The 21,448-nt window shown below is 40.2% G+C and overlaps 2 protein-coding genes across 3 annotated transcripts in view; one reads left to right on the top strand and one right to left on the bottom strand.

The window, feature by feature from the left end:
• Positions 1-5,117: 5,117 nt before the first annotated feature.
• On the bottom strand, positions 5,118-16,234 carry CRELD2 (cysteine rich with EGF like domains 2). The gene is made up of 10 exons (XM_030467667.1): positions 15,942-16,234; positions 14,764-14,846; positions 13,763-13,873; positions 11,987-12,078; positions 10,822-10,998; positions 9,791-9,889; positions 8,551-8,628; positions 7,925-8,020; positions 7,077-7,217; positions 5,118-5,713 (listed from the first exon to the last, which is right to left on the bottom strand). Exons 1-10 carry the CDS (start codon positions 16,095-16,097, stop codon positions 5,655-5,657), a joined length of 1,092 nt encoding a protein of 363 aa, XP_030323527.1. The 5' UTR covers positions 16,098-16,234; the 3' UTR covers positions 5,118-5,654.
• A 262-nt stretch (positions 16,235-16,496) lies between these two features.
• Positions 16,497-21,448, top strand: part of ALG12 (ALG12 alpha-1,6-mannosyltransferase) — a 12,359-nt gene continuing 7,407 nt past the window's right edge. Inside the window, exons 1-2 of one of the 2 annotated variants that reach the window (XM_030467654.1) lie at positions 16,497-16,608; positions 21,353-21,448. The exon at positions 21,353-21,448 is cut by the window's right edge and continues 101 nt beyond it. In XM_030467654.1, the coding sequence (XP_030323514.1) occupies positions 21,385-21,448 (64 nt within the window). In that variant the 5' untranslated portion in view covers positions 16,497-16,608; positions 21,353-21,384. Of the gene's footprint in view, positions 16,664-21,352 lie in introns of both variants that reach the window. The other variant, XM_030467659.1, reaches the window with a different exon arrangement.

Raw genomic sequence — 21,448 nt, 5'->3', positions numbered from 1 at the left:
GGAAGAGACAATATTTTTTACTTCAGCAGCAGATCAGCACAATACTATTCTGCCATTAAAAAATGGTGTGCACATAACCCTTGACAGCAGGAGAGATCTTTGTTCAGGGATCTGCTTGGAAGGGAAGTTAAGGTAGAGTCCTAGACAGAAGCATCAGGAGAGCCAGTTGATTTTCAGTCATTGTCTTCTCCAATCCTGATGTGTGGGAAATCAACCAAAGGTGTCAGGAAGCCAGCAAGAATGAACAAGGAACTCCTAAACTCAAGATGTAAAAAAATAAAAAAGAACCCAGGAGGACTCCACTGACAGTGATTTAGTATGAAGGAATGGGGTAAAGGAAGCCAAAACCCAACTGGAGTAGAACCAGCAAGGGATTTGAAGAGCATCAAAGGCTGATACAAAGATGTCTGCAGCAAATGAAGATGACAAAAAACTTGAGCCTATTGCTCTGGACAAAAGACACAAAGGTAGTCAAAGTATTCCATGCTTCTTTGCTTTGGTCTTTATTAAGATTTGCCTCAGGATTCCAAGGGCTGTGGAATGTCTGGAGCAAGGAAGACTTACCTGGAGGAGAATCACATTAGAGAACATTTCAACAAGCTGCACAGCAGTAAGCCCATGGTGCCTGATGGGATGCACCTGGGAGCTTTGTGGTGTCTAGTCAATGCTATTGCAAAGCCATTCCTGACCATTTCTTGATTAGAAAAGCTTCCTGAGAATGTGAAGGAGGCATGGGTGTAGAGTTTGCATTCCAAGGGATATTCAAAACTCAAGCAAACATGATCCTGATCAGCAAGGTCCTGCTCTTGCTGACTGCTTAGAGCAGGGATGCTGCCCCAGCCTAACTTTGAAGGCACATTCTACCCTCAACCACCCCTCAAACCTCTCCCATCCAGCACATGAATGATTCTGACTTTTCATTCCTTCTACAAAACTTAGGTGTAATACTCAGGATCAGTAAGTTGAGCTTACTGATAACAGATATTAATTTTCTTAAAAAAAAAAAAAAAAAAAAAAAAAAAAAAAGAGGTCTAATGTAAAAGAAATACAATTTCAAAGGTGCTTTCAAGTAAGAAAAAATCTAACACACTAGTGTAAGATTAAGGCTACTCCATTAGCATCCCTTAAAATCTTATTCTAGGAGAGATCTGTAAAAAAAAAAAAAAGTACCTTTGCAAATATATTTGAGCTCTATCCACACATTACATTTGGATTAACATTGGAACATGTTATACATGTTCCAGAAAGTTAGACATGGTGTGAAGTTGCTGAAAAAGATGAGAAAAAATTCATTTTGATCCAAGGAAGTATGGAAAAGTACAGGCAGTTGCTTTGAATAATCTCTGAAGTTTTCTTTCAGAACAGATAAAATATAATCTTGGAAAATAAGCCACAGAAGACTGACAGACCAGGATGTCAGCCAGGACCATTATGAAAAGTTGTCCTTCGTATTACTGCTATATATAGTCCAAAAGCTTTTTTTTTCCCCTGCCCATGTATTCTTTTTGATTGATCACCTGTTAAAGCAAGCTTTCATTATTTGTATGTTTAACCTTGTGCTGTATCAAGAATGGTCTGACAGCAACTTGAAGGGCAGGGTGAACCCCATTTTTTAGGGAGAATTGATTTAACATATGCACATAGTGCTGTATACACTGAGAACTTAAGACTCAAAATGTGATTAAGTGATTTCCACGACACTGGATGCTTTTTCATCTTGCAAATGTCAGTTCAAATGTCAACAGCACCTCATTGAAGAACACATCTCCTATATATAATATGATGTATGATAAGCCCTTATCAGCTACAAAAAGTGTTGTGTTTATACAATATTTTGTATGTATTTTTACAGTGACCAGAGTCCTGGTCTTGTCTAGAACCTATGGGCTTTGTAATCTCTCCTGAAAAAGAATATAGTGATTTGAACCTTCTCAGGGGATCTCTGACTTCTTGAATTCTTGAAACAAATTATTCTGCAAAACAGATTTATTTTACCTTACTTATGAATGGATGGTATTATATTTTGCAGAGAACTTGGTGTTTGTGATAGACACTGGGAATTGTCACCAAAGAACAAAGTCAGTATTACATCCCAATGCTCAGATGAAAACATTTCAGCGTATACTTTGATTCCTAAGTTTAGGCACTGGAGGAGTATAGAGGCACACATCCTGCATAGTTGAGATTGATTTCCTGGCCCTGTTTAAAGCTTTAATTGAAACATGGAGGTCTGCAGGCTTGCTTGTTCCTGGTAGGTGTTCCTGGGTCTTTTGTAGAGTCCAACTATAAAATAGCAGAGAATCTTGTCCTTTCAAGTGTCTAGATGGTACTGAATAATATATTAGCCCTTGCAAAATGTGCTTAGTCTTAGGTGAAGAAATCCTGAAAAAATAGCAAGACAAACCAGCAAAAGGGTTGTAATTTTCAGTTTGATACCAGGCAGTTTGGGGTTTACAGAAAAACAAGTGTAAATCTAGAAACTGAAGGTTCACCTTGCTATTTATGACAAAAGTATCTCACTAGCACTTCACCCAAGGCACAAATCTTGTTTGCTGGATATCTCAGATCACTTCTGAAACACTTACCAACCTATTCACACAGTTTGATGTGACATCTGCAGTTCAGGCAACCAAGAATACAAATTCTTGTACTACATAACCAAATCTCCTTACGATGAAATTAAAAAACTTAATGGGAACAGCTCACACTTTTGAGCACTAAACTATTAACTCATACAGAAAACATTCATATCCTGGAGTGGTTAACAAAAAGCACTTCGTCTCCACTGCCAGTTTCTGCTAATCACATTAAATCCTGCTCCTGCACCTCTTTTATTCTGATTATCACGGGAAAAATCCAAGAAAACTTGGTGTTTGATTCCCTCTCTATTCAAGGCAGTGTGTGGGGGGAAAAAAATAAACCCAGTCAAAACAATTTTTAGTTCCAACCTTCCAGCCTCTGAAACAGAGCTGTAATTACAGTTGAAAAATGAGGATGCAGAGTAAAACAAGAAGACTAATTATTTACATACTCAGTATTGAGAGGGCATGAGGCAGGAGCATACTGTTAAGTATTTACAAAGGATATAACTTGGGTCAATATTCTTTCAGAGAAAGCTAACTGTAGTTGATTTCACCTTTCTGGACCCCTATCAAATTCACCCATAATTTAATGAAGAGCATCAGTGCTCATAATGAGAGGGTAGGGAAGTGGGAGCATTGGGAAAAAGATATTAGTGATTCCTAATACTCAGACAGCACATCTGCAAGTTTCCTATGGAACAACTGCTGAAACAAAGCAGACAAAGCTGAACACATTACTCTCTAAAACTGAACAAACTTGGTTATCTCTGACTACTCTCATTACTTTTGCAGGGCAGGCTGGGAAGAGTTTCTCTAAGACCAAAGAGAGCCACATTATTGGGAATTTTTATTTCTTATTACTACATCCCAGATCCGAATTTAACTAGGACCAACTTAGCTAGGACTTTCTGTCCAGAGCTTGTGGGGGGAGCAAATAGAAACAAATGCTTCCACAACCTCATTAAGTGTTACCCCCAGAGTTCCAATGAGAATACTAAGTTGTTCTTCATATGAAGAAGCATTATTTCAGACTTGAAACATTAATAGAAGTTTATACTGGAGACAATCCCATTGAGTACAAACTGATAGTAGCTTCCAACAGAACTAACATTTCATGTTACTATTAAAAAGGATCATTTGGACCATCATTTGGACCATCTGGGAGTTAAGTGCCAATAATAAAGCAATAAAGACAAGGCATACTCCTTGAGGCCAAATGTTACTGCAACTGGTTACATCAGTACTAAAAAACCCTAAGGATCCTTGAGTTATATTCTCTGTGCTCCTCAAACTGCCTCCTTTTTCCTCTTTCTAATTTATCAATTTATTAAATATAACATCTACCCTACAACTTGAAAGATCTGTGGCATACATACATACATACAACTCTGGCAATTACAGGTGAGAAAGCACAGAAGTCTTCAGACTGGCAAGATAAGAAGCACCTAGATATAAAAGGTGAAAGAAAATAAAGAAAACTTACAAATACTTTAATACCACTGGGTATTTAAACTTCACTGCACAAAATCAGTTTAGACAGCTTTTCACATAAGAATTCAAAAGAATCCTTTTTTTGTTCAATATTCATATAAATAGCTATTGCACATAGAAGTCCTATATACACTCTTCACAAACTAAACTGTAACTTAGTCTGAACAAGTTTTCATAATTACACAGAAGATGCATGGCCTTCACTGCTCAACAGGTCAATCCTATTCCTACCCTTTTTACTGACCACTTACCTCAGGGTTCTGGTTATAACTTCTTTATAGCCTTTACAGCCTATAAGTTCTTTATGCTCTTCGCAGCTGTATTCTGTAATACCCCTTTATGCTCCCTATATTCACCACCACAATGTATTCCAAACTTTACACACTTCCATCACAGCTTTAAATACTGAAATACTGTACCTGGATGGACCTTAGCTTACTTATATTTGTATGGTCCTGCAGAATACATCAACGTCAGCTCTAATACTTTCCTTTAAGCTTAGCAATAACACCTGTGAAGCTGTGTCTATGGTATGCTTGTTAGCTTTTCCTCTGAAACAGTAGAAGAAACAACCTGACTGCAGTATGCTTGCTCAGAAAAAGACAATAAGCTATTACATGCAGCAGTAGAAAGTAGAGAAAGTCAAGTATTTGTCAGTTCTAGAGAGTACTCGTGTAGCAACTGTGAGCCATGGAGTGGAGGTGTTAGCCAAACTTACTTTTCATCACTGTATAAACTAATTTACACACTTAATGCAAGCCCCAGGAATAAAGACCTGTCTGCCTGCCTTCAAGAAGTTGTTTAACGTTTGACATAATTCTCCCTTTAGAGGAAAATGGCAGGGGGAAACTGTTGGGTTTTTCTGCCTCCCTCACTCCACTTAGGTTCCAGCACAACTGAGTGCTGGAATTCAGTACTGAATTGGAATACAATGCTTACAAGGTTCTGGGTCTATGTGGGGTTTTTCTTGTTTTTGGTTTGTTCTGGGGCTTTTTTCCCCTCTATTTTCACTGCCTAAATAAAAAATAGACATGACAACACAGCAAAATATTGACACCTTAAAAATTTTAAGGCACATTCCAACAAAATAAACTTTTATTGAATGCATTATTAGGCATTCTGTTTTGTTTAAGGGAACAATGCTTCCCCCCAAAAGAGATTCCCTTTGACAGTTTCTAAAAGCTGTATTTCAGTTACAGAAATATTTCTCCTACCAAGAAACAACAAACTTCACTCAATTTCTCTTAAATTATGAAGTGCATCTAGGTCCTTCCAAATGACAATTGTCTTCAGTAGGCACTGGAATGGGAAACCTTCAAATTGTTTACAATTGCTGGGTACAATAGTATGTTAATTCAAATTTTATACTAATCCATTTAGCTTGTTGTTCTTGAAGAATTATATAAAAAGTGGCCTTTTAGAATAAAGAAATGCAGCTTAAAGAGCAGTTTATCACCATTTAAAAAAATCTTAATGGAAACCTGCATATTTAATACCATTTCCACAGTATGTCAGATAGCAGAGGCTTAGTCCAATAATTTAAAACTTTATATAGGAATGTCTTTTGGCTTTGAATGAAGATCATAAGTCATCATGTCCAGGAGGTGAAGGCTCATTTTTTTCACTCTCTACTTCCTCTCCTGTGAAATTAAGTTTCATAATTAGAACACAAATATATTATTTTTAATGCCATATAATTTCTTACACTAGGAATTTTTTAAAAGAAACCCAAATCAACATATTTCTCAAGACCAGAGAAGCAATGAAGCCATATAAAGGAACTACTTGCACCATCCTCCTTGCCTAAGCTTATATTTACTTTTTTAACTAGATGCAAACAAAAGATTTCAGACAATATAGTACGGTATTGCTAGTGGAAGAAAAAACAAAACAACTAGTTCTGTTCTAATCTTTAGGTTTCAGATATTCACAGTGAACTTTCTCCTTTCCACTATACCTGTCAGAATAAATTCTGACACTGAAAACAAAACCAAGTATTACTCAGAATTATTTTCTATTGTACAAACAGCTCGGTTCAGGTTTTAAAGCAGCTTTTGAAAAAGTAGAGCAGTTTTATTATGCTAGTAAAAGCATTAATCTAAGAAAAATGCCAGGCCAACTTGTCATTTTGCTTTCATTTTCATAAAATGTCAGGCAACATCAAAAAAAACCCCACAGGAACTGCTCTGCACAGAAAAAGCCTGCAATTTATTTTAAAGGACAAGATGAAAAAGCAGTTTTGGGGGTGGGAATGGGACAAACAATCCCAAACATTCCAAGAAGTAGAAAGAAAATAACAGTATGAAATTGAGTATCTCTCATCTATTCTCATACAATAGTTACAAAAAATAATCCCATCTTTCACTTTGTAGTTGTAAAAAAGCCTAGATGGAGTAATGAAACACTAATGAATGTCATTCTGTCCATAATCTGTCATACATCCTGGAGCAAATTACACTTAAACTGTATCTTCAGTCAAGAAATTTTAGACAGTTTAAACAGTTCCCTACTGCTAAAAGATGGATGTTTTCTCCATTGTCACTCTCACACCAGCTCTGGTACCTCTGCGATGACAAAAACAAATTCAGCTTACTCATCCAGCAGGAAGATTTCTGCTTAATTTTCTGAGATTTCAATGTGTTGAAGAGGCTCACATGTGATCAGATAAATGATTATAAGTAATAATAAAGGGAAAAAAAGCATGGAGGAAGAAGACCTTTTTAGGATAGCAGTAATTTGCTAGTTCACTTCATAAAATGAAGTGAAATGCTTAAGTGACTAAGCACAAGCCTGAATTAAGAAAAAATCCACCATCTTTAAGCACAACAACATGCATGCCAGAATGTGGCCAACACAACCAACTACTTGATACAGACCACAGCTGTAGGAAGATGAAAAATTATACAGAAGAGTTTACAAGTGGCTAGACCCTTACACAGGAATACACTTCAAAGTTGTTGATATAGCATATATAAAAAAAAATGTCATTGAAAAGCCACTTGCCTGTTTTTACAGTTTGAATGCATGTCCCATCCTTATCTTCAAAACCTTCTGAACATACACATTTGTAACTACCTGAAGTATTAACACAGTCTTGATTCTCTTTCATGCAGACCTTTTCAGGAAGGTTACATTCATCTGTATCTACAGACAGAATAGGGAAAGAAAGAATCCACTGCTTTTATTTTGATATAAAACTTACTTGTGCTCAGTCATATATAAAAAAAAATCTATTCAAATGTAAAAAGCATTGAAAGGCAGAATGCTGCTGGAACAGATTTAACTTGTTAAAATGTGTTACTGTTCACAATTTAGACAGTTTCAAATGTATTGAGATAGTACTGATATTTTTATGTTTTGCATGCCCTTGTGTGGGGAAATGAATTAATTACTAGTCTTAATCTACCAAAGACTTCCCACAGCTGTTTTCTACTGATGCCACCAAAGTACACTAAAAGGAAGGGAGCCTCTAAATACATCATCATTGTTAACATCTACTTAAGATCATGTATATCGTCTGCTCTTTCCCACAAAGAAACTCTAATTTCACTCTTTATACTACAATTTCATGTTATTGTGCACTGTGATTTAATATTATTTGAACACTGACATTAATGGATTAACAAAACTTTGTTTCTTTTATATGAGTGTTACACTGTTAAGCTTTGCCATGCATACAGTATTATAAATAATATAATTTTGCCTTTGTTGCTATTACTAGAACAACAGGGTTCATTTTGATAGGTCTGAAAACTAAGCAGATAAATGCAAATGTACTTAATAGCTCCTCAGCATGGCTAACCAAGAGTGAGCTAACTGGTGTTCTACCATGTACTGCTAAATCCACCAACCTGCACACTTTTCATCTTCCTTCACGTATCCAGATGCACAAGTCTTACAGTTGTTAGAACCTTCCCCTGTGCAACCTATGCAGCTGGCATCACATGCTAAAGATAAAATATTTTAACAAAAATCCATCAGAAGTTTAAAGTACCACTCTTAAAGATAGTTATTTTATTCATGTAAGAAATCACAGATGGGTTTGGGTTGGAAGGGACCTTAAAAAACCACCTCATTCAACCCCCTCACCATGGGCAGGGATGCCTCCCATTAGACCAGGTTGCTCAAAGCCCCATCCAACCTGGCCTTGAATACTTCCAGGGTTGGGGCAGCCACAACTTCCCTGGGCAACCTGTTCCAGTGTCTCACCACCCTCATAGTAAAGAATTTCTTCTTAATGTCTAAGCTACATCTACCCTCTTCCAAATTAAAACTATAACCCATCATCCTGTTACTACATGCCCTTGTAAAAAGTTCCTCTCCAGCTTTCCTGTAGGCCCCTTTCAGGTACCAGAAGGTATTCCTGGAGATTTCTTGTCTCCTGGCTGAACAGCCCCAGTTTTCTCAGCCTATCTTCACAAGGGAAGTGCATTTAGACAAAAACCCATACATTTAAAAAAACAAAATAAAACAAAACCTTTGCACGAGAAAGATCCATCTGTGTTCAAACAATACTGGTGATCTTTGCAAGGAGAACCAGCACACTCATCTAAATCTGAAAGATTAGAATTGACAAGTTACCTAAAGTTGGAATAATTTTTAAATAGCTAGATTAATACTTGAATGCTGTGCTCTGAGATGTTGTAAGAACTGGCCCAAAGAAGCTATAAATTTAAAATGACTGCATTGAGAGTAATTGTAACAATGAGTTCAGGATCAGATTCACATGTTACATCTAACATGGCAACATATGCTGGTTTGCTCATCTTAAATTTACATTAGCAAAACAAAACCTGATTGTCATATGTTTTGTAATGACAGTAACAAACATACCAGAAATTCAAGAGCTCAAATCAAATAAAACTTCCAGAAGAGCTGCCATTGTTGACATTTTCAAGTCAATGTTTTGCATACATTCATACTTTTTATGCAAATAGGGTAATAAATAAGAAGGCAGATTATTGGTCTGGAACACTATTGATTTCTCTTCTCCTATATTATTACCACATTATGGAACTTTGTAAAGTATTAACAAAATTCTACAAATGCACACACATAGACAACTTAGTTTTTCTGCACAAAGCAAATTTGAGAAAACCAAGTTAGGCTTAGGATCAGTGTAGAAACCAGCCCTACCTGGAAAGTTAAAACATGATAGTCTTGTGATTTCAAGGGAAAAGAACAACACCAGTCACAACTAAAAATTCAGACTGAGAAAGTCCTCTTGCTGTCTTGTTCATCCAGTTACTGCAAACATCATTCCTACTGATTACCCAATTAACTTACAGTTATCAGTTGCAATGATTATTTGGAAAAAACCCAGCCATATAGCAGGCAATACAGAAGGATCTTAAAAATACCCTTGGATCATTCAACAATCACCTGAAAAGGTATCACAGGAGCTGTAATTCAAGTCCAAGCTCTCATTAGCACTTTTAAAAAGAAGTGGTGTTCACATCATTTATAAGATGCTATTTCCAGACGTTATAATAAAAGATCCTAAACTGGTCAAATTCAACAGTTAAACAGACTGTGCTACTCTCTCTCTAGCACATTCCAGCATTGGGAGAATTTTTAGTATATAAGGAGGAGAACTAGAAACTACAGAAATCGAAACTGACAGAACGCTTCCATAAAATGCAATAAAACTCAATATGATGTCAAATAATCTCACTAGCCAATGATGCTACAAAACCTGTTTGAAGTCTCTTACTCACCCACACAAGCTGCATCTTCATTTTTAACCCAGCCTTCTTTACAGTCTTGGCAGTCCTTGTTACTTGAACCAGTACAAGTTTTACAGGCAGTGTGGCAGGCTAAGATGAGAGAAAACTAAAATTTGAGCTTTGGCAAGAGATTCCAAGACAAGTCTGGAATTTGCAAATAAATTCAACAAATTTATCTGCACAATAAATTTGAAAATAAAAACCTATTTAGGATTCACAGGAGCTATCATATTTAAATAGCTTCCCATTCACAAAATTAAATCTTGACTTTATGGAGATACCATTTATAAAAAATGCAGCTCTATCCTTAAAAAACAACAAAAAACCCCAACAAAGCCAAACCTGGCTATTAGTCATCTGCCCCACTTAAAAACAGTGCCCTGAAATACCAGTGATTAGAAGCAGCATGTCCAGTTTCCAAAATATTTGGGAAAATGAGAAGGTAAATTAATAATCTTATTAAACCCCATGGTCAGGATTTAGTCGCTGCAGAAACTCATTCAAGATGTAAAACCAGCCAAAAATCCAGCCAAACGAAAAACCTGTGACCTAACTTTATTTCAAAATTAAGCTTAGACATAATTGACTGGAATCTATGATCTGTGTATCCTACAGTACAGATCAGCTGTTTTCATGTCCACTTATTTCAGCGAAGTTCATCTGAGACATGAGAAAACCCAGCTTTAAAAGTAGTCCCCTATGCAGCAATTTCAGCTCTGGATTTTCACACAGTACTTGGGGAGGGGGGTGGCAAAACCTGCCTCCCTCCTGACAGATTAATTCTGCTTCTTAAATTAAACCATAAAATAAAATAATTTTTAAAAAAATATAAAATCAAAGGCAGTCTGAAAGGATAACTTAGCAAAACCTTTTTATTTCAAACTGACTGATGTGTCATTTATGGTAAAGCTGAGTGACCAAACTATTTTTTGTTTTTACATTTGAAAGTTTGTCTCTGGTTTTGTTTACAAAAACTGAAGAAGGAAGACAAAGATCTAAACATGTGTCAAAGACTTTGTTACCTGTACAAACAGAATGAGTCTCATTTCTCAAGGTACTGAAGTAACCATCAGAACAGTCCAGACAAAAATCTCCTGTATACTCCTTGTTACAGCTACATGAGCCATCTCCACCTCGGGTACCATCACCATCACAGTGGCCATTTCCATGGCAAGGCCTTTCTGATCCACCACGACAAGCTAAAAAGGATGAAAAATACTAAAAATCAGATGTCAAAGGAAGCAACTTCATATATGCAGCCACAAGCACCTCCGTGTTCATAGACAGCAAAATGACAAAAAAAAAAAAACCAAACAAAAAATCCACACTAAACCAGAATATTATTTCCATAATCTTGTTTCTCTTGAAAGCGACCAAAAGGCTTGCAACAAGCAATGATCAGTAATATATTTAAGTGTAAGAGGAACTCAGAACCATCTCCAGAAAATTCAGTTATACATTTAATTCTGTATAAAGACAATGGCTTAGAATTTTATCTATTTTCCTAGCTAAAGTTGGTATCTTTATTTATTCTGGATTTCTGACAATGCTTATAATGCACTTGGAAAAACCTACTACTACTACTAACCATTTAGACAATGGAAATGGCACTTATTTTTTAAAAATATAAGAGGCCAAAGCTGATCTCTAACAAGGCCCAAGGTTTCAGAAGGCTTTATAAATTCTTATACAAACTCAGGGGGCAAATACCTCCTCTATCATTTTTGCATCAAAGACTTAGCTTCCAAAGCCAATTGTCTCCCACTTATTTTTATTCAATTTCTCCCACTGACTTTTTAACTAATCCTCAGTTATGAACTTCTTCATTTAATCCCCAACAGTGTTTTGGGCAGTTTATTCTTGAAACTGGTCAAGGTCTGCTGTCTACACAGCTTCTGAAAGAACACCTAAACAACAGACTTGATGTCATGGAGAACCTTTAAGCGTGGGTCAGGTGTGGATGTGAGAGCATCAGATCAGAGGGATTCTGCACATGTAAGTACTATTCATGCCCAGAAGACAGAATAACTACAAGGCAGCTACCTAACTATCAGACAGCAGGCAGGTACATACCACACAGCAGCTGGTGTCCCACACAAAATATCATACTTGTCCATGTTATGAAAGACTGAAGCAAGCAGGTAAAAATAACATACCTGCTACTGCATTTTTCAAAATAAAAATTACCAAGACAATCTGGTCCATAAGTTCCAGCAGGACAGCAAACTTCTATTGTTTCTATGCAAAACCACTTAAACAAATCAGGATACTTCTTCTTTCTGCATATGAAAGACATTCATTTATCAGTAAAAAGAACAAAGATTCTTTAAAAGCCAACATGCACAACTGAACCTGCACAAAGCAGTAGAGAATTCTATTGCTTATGACAACTTAGAAATCTTTTTTTCCTCTTTGGAAGATGATCTTATTTCAGGAACCAATATCTAGAAGTCCCCCAACTTGAGATTAATTTATCTTTTAAACTACAATACCATTAAAAGACTAAACTCAAGCTATATAGGTTTTATTTAGTTATATATAGTTTAATAATATTTATTTATTTATATTAGTAACTCCTTTCAAAGCTATTATGTTGACCATACTGACTCCAAGGCTCAGGCCATGAAAAATAAATTTACTGAGTACCACATGTAATGTACAACTTGTGAGAAAAGATGTAAGGTATTCATGGACAAGGAAACCAACTTTGAAAACCACCACAGAAACTGAGTGCATTTGGATATCACAGGTTAGACCAGAGGGCAAAGTTAGTAAATTGCACTCAAAAGGTCTATTGAATACAAAAATTTTCAAAAAACCCAATGTATTTTATGAATGGTTTTATTTTAGCAAGCCTGTTTTGTCAAATTCTCTACTTCGAGATCCCTTTCTTTCTGTTCTGTAATTTTAAGAGCCTGGCTTGCATAGTTCACCTTTCTGGAAGGCATGATCTGTGAGGTGCAGCTAAGGACTTTGGGTTTGTCTGGTCTGCAGAAGACTGAGAGGGTGACCTCACGACTCTCTACAGCTTGCAGAGGAGGGAAGGGGGAGACAGAGGTGTGGATCTCTTCTCTCTGGTATCCAGTGATGGGATGCATGGGAATGCATCAAAGATGCACCAGGGAAGGTTTAGCCTGGACACTAGGAAGTATTTCCTTACTAAGAGGATGGTAAGACACTGGAACAGGTTTCTTAGAGTGGTGGTCAACACCCCAGGCCTGACAGTGTTTAAGAGGCGTTTGAACAACACCCTTAATAACATGCTTTAACTTTTTGTCATCCCTGAATTGGTCAGACAGTTGGACCAGGTTGGTTTAGATCTGTATCAACTGAAACAGTCTATGCTATGCTATTCTATTCCCTTCAATAGGCCTGTTAATGTATAGACAATCCTGTTTAGCTAGGCAAAAGGATAAAGCAATAAAGCAGTCATTAAGAGCAAAGTGGGCTACCAAAATCCTTATCCAATTAAGAAGCATTATAATGGCAGTTCACCCTACTGGATTCTAGGTGAGTAGGAGTGCCAACAGTCTACAGTAGTAAAAAAATACGCAGAAGTACCATGATTTGGAATTAAAAAACCAAAGATCTTGTGACATTTAAATGCTACATTTTGCACCAATTACATTTTATAATGAATATGAATTTTCATAATGTATATGAAAAGCTCAGTTATAACAGAAATCACAGGCTAGCTTAAAAGGCAGACAGAAAAGTCAGCTGCTACATTACCATTCTCTAGAAGTCCAGCTTCTAGACCTATTAGTATCAACTATTTTTTGCTTATCAGGAGAAGAAAAAAATGTTTCAGGGGAAAAATGTAAACAAACAAAAAGTCTGCCAGAATCAGAGTCCCCTGCAATTTTATGACAAAGAAAACAGAAAACATACTTATACAAAAAACTTATACAAAAAAAGAAACTTATACAAAGATCTCCAAAAAAAAAAAAAATTAATTCTTACAGTTTGAACCACCATTTCTCTATATGTTCTTCATGCTCTTCTACCATGTTGTTACATTCAAAGTTACTACTGTCACACAGATTCTCTGTGATCTCAACAAGACGAATTTCACTAAAAGCAGAGAAGAAAAATTGTGAGATTAAATTAAACATTAGATGCCACTCAAGACATTACAAACTAGACCTCAGCCTTGAATGCTTTAACAGTTTATGGCTTGTTCTAAATTAATGCTAAAACAACTAAAACATTAGAATAAAGAACTAAGGAATATTATACCAACCAAAGAATTAGAAGGATGAGCACAAGGATTCCTTTGGCTTGCTTGCATTTATTACGTGTGCACATTGCACCTTGGTAGACTTTTACCTTCCCAGTGAGTTTTGAGTGCAGCATTGTTCTCCTAAGTTCAACTATAAATTTCTTATATTGTTAATTTTTGATGCAACCCTACAGTAACTGAGGTTCAAAAATCCAACTAAGATTAAAAAGTGAATCTGAAATTTGTAAGATAGATATCAGATCACTTTACTCAGTAAACCAAATGTATATACAAGAAAGTAATCTGCACCTCTTCTAATTTTCTGTTTGGCACTATGATGGTGACAACTCAAGGGAGGAGACACTGCTTTAATTCTCAAACAAGAATTGCTTCACTCCACACCTTTGACGACTACGGATTAACTAGTGACCATTTTTTAAGATTATTATTTTAGGACTTTAATGGGTAAGTAGACAAACATTACAACCAATAACAGTAGTATTAATTTCTGTTGTTTTCAGAAACAAGAGAAATAAAGACATTAATAACCGGTTAAAGTCTTTACCATAACCCTTATTTTACAATGTAATGTTATACTTTAATCAATAAGAATTTAAGGCTTGGACACATGAAACTTGAACTGCAACACTCAATATTTAAGTTCCAGACAAACACTGGTACAGTGAAGCTACACACAGTGGACACGAAATTCAGATGAATGAGAAGTACTAAGACAGCTTACCTGGACTCATATTTTGCCAGTGTCTTTTCTTCCCATGCAGTGTTTCCACCACCGAAGTTCTTCTTAGCTGTATCTGCTAACCCCTACAAATGAAAAGCACCAAAACAATATAAGTTACACAGGGCTTGTTACTAACAAAAATTAAGGGCTATAGTTTATATAAGTTTATATGAAAACTGTGAAAAGCACCATGCAGAAACTTCAGTAAAGGTCTGAAGATGCTGACCAAATTGCTAAATTAAAGAAACTGCTAACGACAACATTAAAAGTGAGAAAGTAAGTCACGTTATGCTATAGCCTATAATTTCCATAACGCATAAACAAGCTCTTGTTACAGTCTTCATTTGCATCCAAAAAACCTAGATGTATAAAACTGCATACCCTTCTTAAGTTCTCAGAAACATTCTTAGTGAGTTGAACAGGACCTCTTCTTTATAGTTTCGATAGTACTTAGCCCAGTCTTCACCACTTTGTAACCCAAGCACAGGCATACAGCAGGATAATTCACTGATATGCACAACTTCCCAAATCCCGTCATCAAATAACATTTCGCAGAAAATATCCACAGCTGGTGTTCTACCAAGCCTACAACTGTGAATATACGTACAAAGACCATTAAGGACCAGTCACAAACCAAAGCAGCCCCGTGCTCCGTGTGTTGAATTCACCGTGGCACAACGTAGGGAGGGATTTGGGGCGGATGCTACTCCCAGTAGCATTCCTTACGGAACCGGGCACGCTCTGCCAGCACCGCCAGTCCCTTCGCACTAAAGCACCAAAATACTCCCGACAGCAAAGCTCGAGGAGCTTTGTCACCTGCCGATCCAAGCACTACACCTGTCACCGGAGGCGGGAGCAAGATGCTGCCGTCTGTCACTCGTCAGACGCTGCCTGCTCGGCGCACCCGGCCAAGGCTTTCCCGGAACTCGGTTGAGGGGCTTCAGGGGAGAAAGCCGGGCAGCCGCAGAGCCGCAGACCTCCTGGCGGACCGGCACCGCCCCGCACCCGCTAACCGGCCCGGTGACCGGGGCTGCCCCTCAGAGCGGCCTGCGCTACCCGCGCCTCAGGCCGCCCGGCCGGGCCCGGTGTCCAGCCGCTCGCCGGGGGAGCCCCACCTGACGCCCCCTCAGCGAGGCCGCCCGTCGCTCTCCCCGTCTACCCCCAGCCCGGCCGCCCACCTGGTTGAACCGATCCACGATGCCGCGGCAAGTGGAGCACGCCAAGCGCCGCCGCCCGCCCGCCCCGAGGGCAGGCGGCAGTAGCACCAGCAGGGCAGCGCAGAGTGTCACGGCCAGCGGCGCCCGGCCCTGCCGGAACGCGGGGCCGAGCCCCATAGCGAGGGGAGCCCCGGGGAGAAGGAGCGGGGGCGCCCCAGCCGCCACACCGAGACCGCCTCAGCGTCGGCAGAGCGCTGGCCCCGCCCCGGCCTCCGTAGCGACCGGCCCGCGAGCTCCATTCAGATTTCCGCCTCAGCTCCACGCACGCTCCGGCCGCCGGCGCTCGTTGGCGCGTGCCGGGGAGCGGAGGGCCGCGGCCCAACCGGCGCCCGCCACGCGCCGGGCCAATGGGAGCGCCCCGCGTGAGCAGAGAGGCGCGCGGCCCTCCCCCGCCGCCATGATGAGAGCGGGCAGGCACGCGCTCCGGAGAGGCCTCAGCCTCCGCCGCCATTTGTATTTGGCGGCCGCGTCGCAGCCAGCCCGCTGCCGGGCGCGCGCCTTGCCCGCACCTAACATGGCTGCCGGGGGGGCGGTCACGTGGGCACGCTGCTGTCTCCCCCTCTCCCGCCCGCCGCCAGCCCCCTCCTGCCGGCGCCCTCTGCGGGGCGGCCACGTGGAAGCCCGGGCGGTGAGTGCGGGCCGGGCCGAGGGCGCTGCGCCCGTGCTGGCGGGCAGAGCGGGAGGTAACGGGGGTGTGTGTGAAGGGAAGCGGGGAGGCCGGCAGCGGCCCGTCCGTTAGTTGCTGCCCGGCTGCGCCTGGACCGGAGGGCTTCCCCGGGAGCCCGCTTCCCCGCGGGGGCGCCGAGCTGCGGCTGCAGCCGCTCCGTATTGCCAGGTGGCCCTGCCGGCTCTCCGCCTCCCGGGCGCGGTGGCTGCGGCGTGGCGGGAGGGAGCGGGGCCGAGCCGGGCCAACGCCTCCTGAGGGGGCGCGCGAGCTGCCCGTCAGCCGGTGTGGGTCTGGCCCTTGCCGCGGGGGTGTGCAGCGGCCGGAGAAGCGGCGGGTGATGGTGCGGTCCCCTCATGGGGCACCGCAGGGAACACCCAGGGACGCCGTGGGGCGAAGAAGTGTCTCCTCCACCCGAATGCGCCGTGACGGGCGGGTCGCGGCGGCTGGGTGCTCGGCGGGCTCCGGGGCGGCCGGCAGAGGGGGCCGGAGGAAGGCCTTGGGCCGGCGGGCTGCTCGGTGGCGTGGGGCGGCGGGGAGCTAAGGCAGGGGTGGTTGCAGTTGTTTGGGGCTGTTTCTTTGGTTTCTTTTGTGTTTTTTAAGTCCTGAGCGTTTTATTCCTTTCCTACCTGGTCCGAAGAGTGACATTTTCTACGTAGCTTCTTTGTACCTTCGTAGCTGGTGATCCCCCAGACACCATTTCCTACCTCAAGTTTCCCTTCTGTTTTTTTGTTGTTGTTGTTGGTGGTTGGTTATTGTTGTGGGATTTTTGTTGTTGTTCTTGTTGTTTGGTTTTGATGTCATGATTTTTTTTTTGTTTGTTTTATTTTGTTCCCAAACGAGGAAATGTATGTAAGAACAGCAGCTGTTGTGTTACAGCAAGGGCAAGCATAGAGTCTTGCATCTGGGTAGAAACGACCCCAGGTACCAGTGCAGGCTGGGGACTGAGTTCTTGGAGAGCAGTAAAGGGAAAAGGGACCTGGGGGTGCTGGAGGACAGAAGGATGACAATGAGCCAACAATGTGCCCTTGTGCTCCAGGTAACAGTGGCATTCTGGGGTGCATTAGAAAAGGGGTGGCTGGTAGGTCGAGAGAAGCTCTCCCCCCCCCTCTACTCTGCCCTGGTGAGGCTACATCTGGAATATTGTGTCCAGTTCTGGGTCCCTCAGTTCAAGAAGGACAGGGAACTGCTTGAAATTTTGAGTCCAGTGCAGAGCCTCCAAGATGATTAAGAGAGTGCAACATCTCCCTTATGAAGAAAGGCTGAGGGAATTTGGTCTCTTCACCTTGGAGAAGAGGAGAATGAGGGGCAACCTCATCAGTGTTTATAGATACATAAAGGGAGAGAGCCAGGAGGATGGTGGCAGGCTTTTCTCAGGTATCCCAATGATAGGACAAGAGGCAACAGATATAGGCTTGAGCGTAAGAAGTTCCATGTAAACACCAGAAAAAAATTTTCACTTTAAGTGTAACAGAGCACTGAAACAGACTTCCCAGGGAGGCTGTGGAGTCTCCTTTCCTGGAGACATTCAAAACCCATCTGGATGCATTCCTGCAGGACCTCCTGTAGGTGATCCTGCTCTGCCACGGGGGGTTGGACTTGATGGTCTTTCGAGGTCCCTCCAAACCCCAAACTTTCTGTGGTTCTTTTCCTGCTTAATTAGAAGAAAAAGCAACGCCAGCAACTACAAGGTTTAAATCTGACCTCATTCAGAAGTTAGCTTTAGAGCAAAGCTGGAAGACCTATTGGAGCATAGGGAACAAGAACATCAAAATTGAAGATAATACAAGATAAATTTTGCTAAAGCTAGATCCAGCCAAAGGGGAAGGGTCCTATGGTGGGATGCTCTTGGTGGGTTTACTTAGATGTCTCCATACAGAGCATGTGAGGGAGTTAAATGTATTCTCTGTAGGCAGGTTTAATATGAAGTTTGGTTGCCAAATTTTAACATATCTGTACTGGAGAGTGTCTGAAAAACATAAGTGAGATAATATGATGACTTATTCTTGGGAAGAGTATAATGTCCCTTATTGCAATTAATGACACTTCCACAGAAAAAGTACTGAAAAAAGAATAAACGATTTTTCATTAAAAGTGCTTAATCTTTTTTTTTTTTTTTTCTCATGTAAGAAAACTTATTTTCACCCTCTTTAATCCTAGGGATGAATCCTCTGTGTTGAAAATCTCAGCTGTTCTGTGATTCAGTCTTGAGGCAGCGTGGGAGCGTGTCAGGCGCCTATGTTGTACAAATCTGAGAAAGCTTCTTTTAATCTAGAAGTAACTAGAAAGTTACTGATGGATAAAACTTAGTATTTTCTTGCAGTATTCCTCTCACCATTACTAAGTATTTTTATTAACTGAAAATCTGGGGTTTTGTTTGTTCTGGCACTTAAAAATAAAAGCTGTAATTCTAATCATTTTGCCTTTATATAGCAAAATTATTTTAAATATCAAGTTCAGTACCTGTCTTGATAAATTCCACTTGAATTTTGAGGTTTGTCAGCATTAATTTTCAACAGAGCAAATTATCTTGAGTCTTGGCAAGATCACTAAATTTATTAGGCTTTATCTCAGAAACCCAGGTGTTCTCTTCATGCTTTGGTTTTTTATCTTCTACCGCGTTTCCCTTCAGGGAATCTCAGAGTGTATAAAGCATATAATTATCTTCAAAATGTATGAGAATACTGGCAAGCTTACTTTCTTCAGGCATACAAAAGGACTGAAGTCAAGAAGATAATATAGCACCTTGTGATAAACTGTGGATGGGATCTGTAGCTTCACTGTCATTCTGATGATTTAGGGAGTTGGGGACTGGTTATTCACATGATTATACAGAGAACAGGAGCAGGCTATGCTGACGAGTGGTCAGAGTATAATGAACACAGTGTTTACAGGTGAAGGTAGCATCTTGTATTACACAACAGATAGAGTTAAGAAGGAAAAAAGAGCTTCTTGGCACTTGGGTCCTTTTACTGTAATTCATCGAGTCCTCGACTGCTACTTGCTGCTTCACATGACTCACAAGCTGCTGAAATGCTGGTGCTGCTGTATGCAGCAGTGGGTTGATCCTCCAGTGTCCATTTTTTTCTCGGGTATGTTTGTCTAGAAGCTTGATGTGCCTCTGTGTTTGTTGAAAGAATTCAGCAAAAGAGCTTTCTAGAGACAAGAATTTGTACCTGTTAAATTGCCCTGGGCAAAGGCTTAATTCCTGCCAAACAGTTCTTGAAGTGCTCCTGGTGTCAGTCCCATTCCTGTTTTACTACTGCTGAGGAAAAAGGTTTCTGTCAGAGCATAACCCATTTTTATCCACCCTTGTCCTACCAGGCACAGGTTAAAAACACTTCTTCCCACTTCCTAGGATGGTGTGTTTATTTAGGATCTGTAACAGTGCAAAGCAGACCAAAAATCATGAGGACCTACCTTGTAGCACAGGGTTCAAGCTTCAGTTGCAGTCTGTAGCAGTGGCAATCATGAGAAAGAGGTGCAGTCAGTGAGAAATACAAAATAGTATGCAGATACATGCAATTTACAGGAAGTACACAAATTTGGGGATTTATTGATGGTAGTTGTGAAAATAAGCTAATGCTCATTGTTTTTCCTAATCAGCAGGACAAACATCAATTCAGGAAAAGGTAACTCTAGGAGGAAATTGCTAAGTGATCCTAGCAAATCTGTGAACTGTCTTGCATCTCTTTGATGCACATATTTAGACCAAAACATGGAAGAAAATGACTCTACCTAAAACCCATCTGTATCTTAAAGATTCCAGTTTTAAAATTTTGTGTCTGAGTACAGAACAAAAATAATAACTGAAATCTCTGGTCTTTTAGGAATTATAAATTCACAAAAAGTGGGTAGCAAAACCAAATGAAATAAGAGTACCATGGTTTTGCTGGAAATTGTTATTTTTTTACTGATTTATAACCTGAAACCAGAAAATACAAATGTTTATTGATGACCATACCTATGCTTATTTGCTCTGGCATTGCCCGGACTTGATTTTATCATCATGACAAAATACATCATCATAAATGCTACCATAGGAGTAGCTCAGCAGTTTTGTGACACTAAGCACTAGGGAGAGGGCCCTCATTTCTGGTAGCAGGACGAGGGATGGGGTTCGGACTGTCTCGTGCGACAGTGACACGTGGTGTGGGTGCCAAAAGGGATTCGCCTGGTCCAGACCTTGCTACTGGCAGGCTGGCAAACTTAAAAGATCAAAGTATTCTGTTCTGAGCAATTTCTAATCCTCGTGGTTCCTCTCTCACTGGTTTCAGAGTCCTAGACAAATGCTACAGTATGTTTTAAAGATCAGGCGTAAATCCAGTGCGTGATTAAAGGGAGAGTAAATTACAAAGCTGTCTCCCACAAAATGCAGACATAATTGAGGTGGCACTCTCAGCAGTGGTGGCAATATGTAAAGGCTAGTACTTTCTTAAGTAGGATCTGGGTTGTCTAAAGGGTTTTTAGGTGAAAACTAAAACCTTTACAGAAGGAAGTATGAATCCTGAACTGCTGCCTGAATGCGTTTTTGGCTGTCTACTTGATCTATTGAATATATTAGAAGAAATAATTGGATAGATTGTTTTATTTATTAGTCTTTGCTTAAACTTTACACTACTGTAGTGCATTATCAATCTCTTTTTTTCTGTTTGTACAACCCATGTCATGTTATTAATGTATTTTCTTGTAATCTTCTTTTTTATAGTAATAGAATATATGTGAATTTTTGAACCAAAGATGGCTCAGAAGAGGAGCTCAAGTGGGCGGTCATTCCCATTGCTGCTGATGATTATCGTTGTGG

Source organism: Calypte anna, chromosome 1, assembly GCF_003957555.1.
Source record: "Calypte anna isolate BGI_N300 chromosome 1, bCalAnn1_v1.p, whole genome shotgun sequence".
NCBI lineage: Eukaryota > Metazoa > Chordata > Aves > Apodiformes > Trochilidae > Calypte > Calypte anna.
Note: the sequence above shows the minus strand (reverse complement) of the source record. Positions and strands in the feature narration are given on the sequence as shown.

Excerpts from the sequence above, each read along its gene's own strand:
- CRELD2 (XM_030467667.1), bottom strand. The coding sequence starts at position 16,097 with ATGGGGCTCGGCCCCGCGTTCCGGCAGGGCCGGGCGCCGCTGGCCGTG. Across the intron at positions 14,847-15,941 it reads TCGTGGATCGGTTCAACCAG|GGGTTAGCAGATACAGCTAA; the intron begins GTGGGCGGCCGG and ends TTTCATTTGTAG. Across the intron at positions 12,079-13,762 it reads GAGAAATGGTGGTTCAAACT|AAAGAAGAAGTATCCTGATT; the intron begins GTAAGAATTAAT and ends TTTCATATGCAG.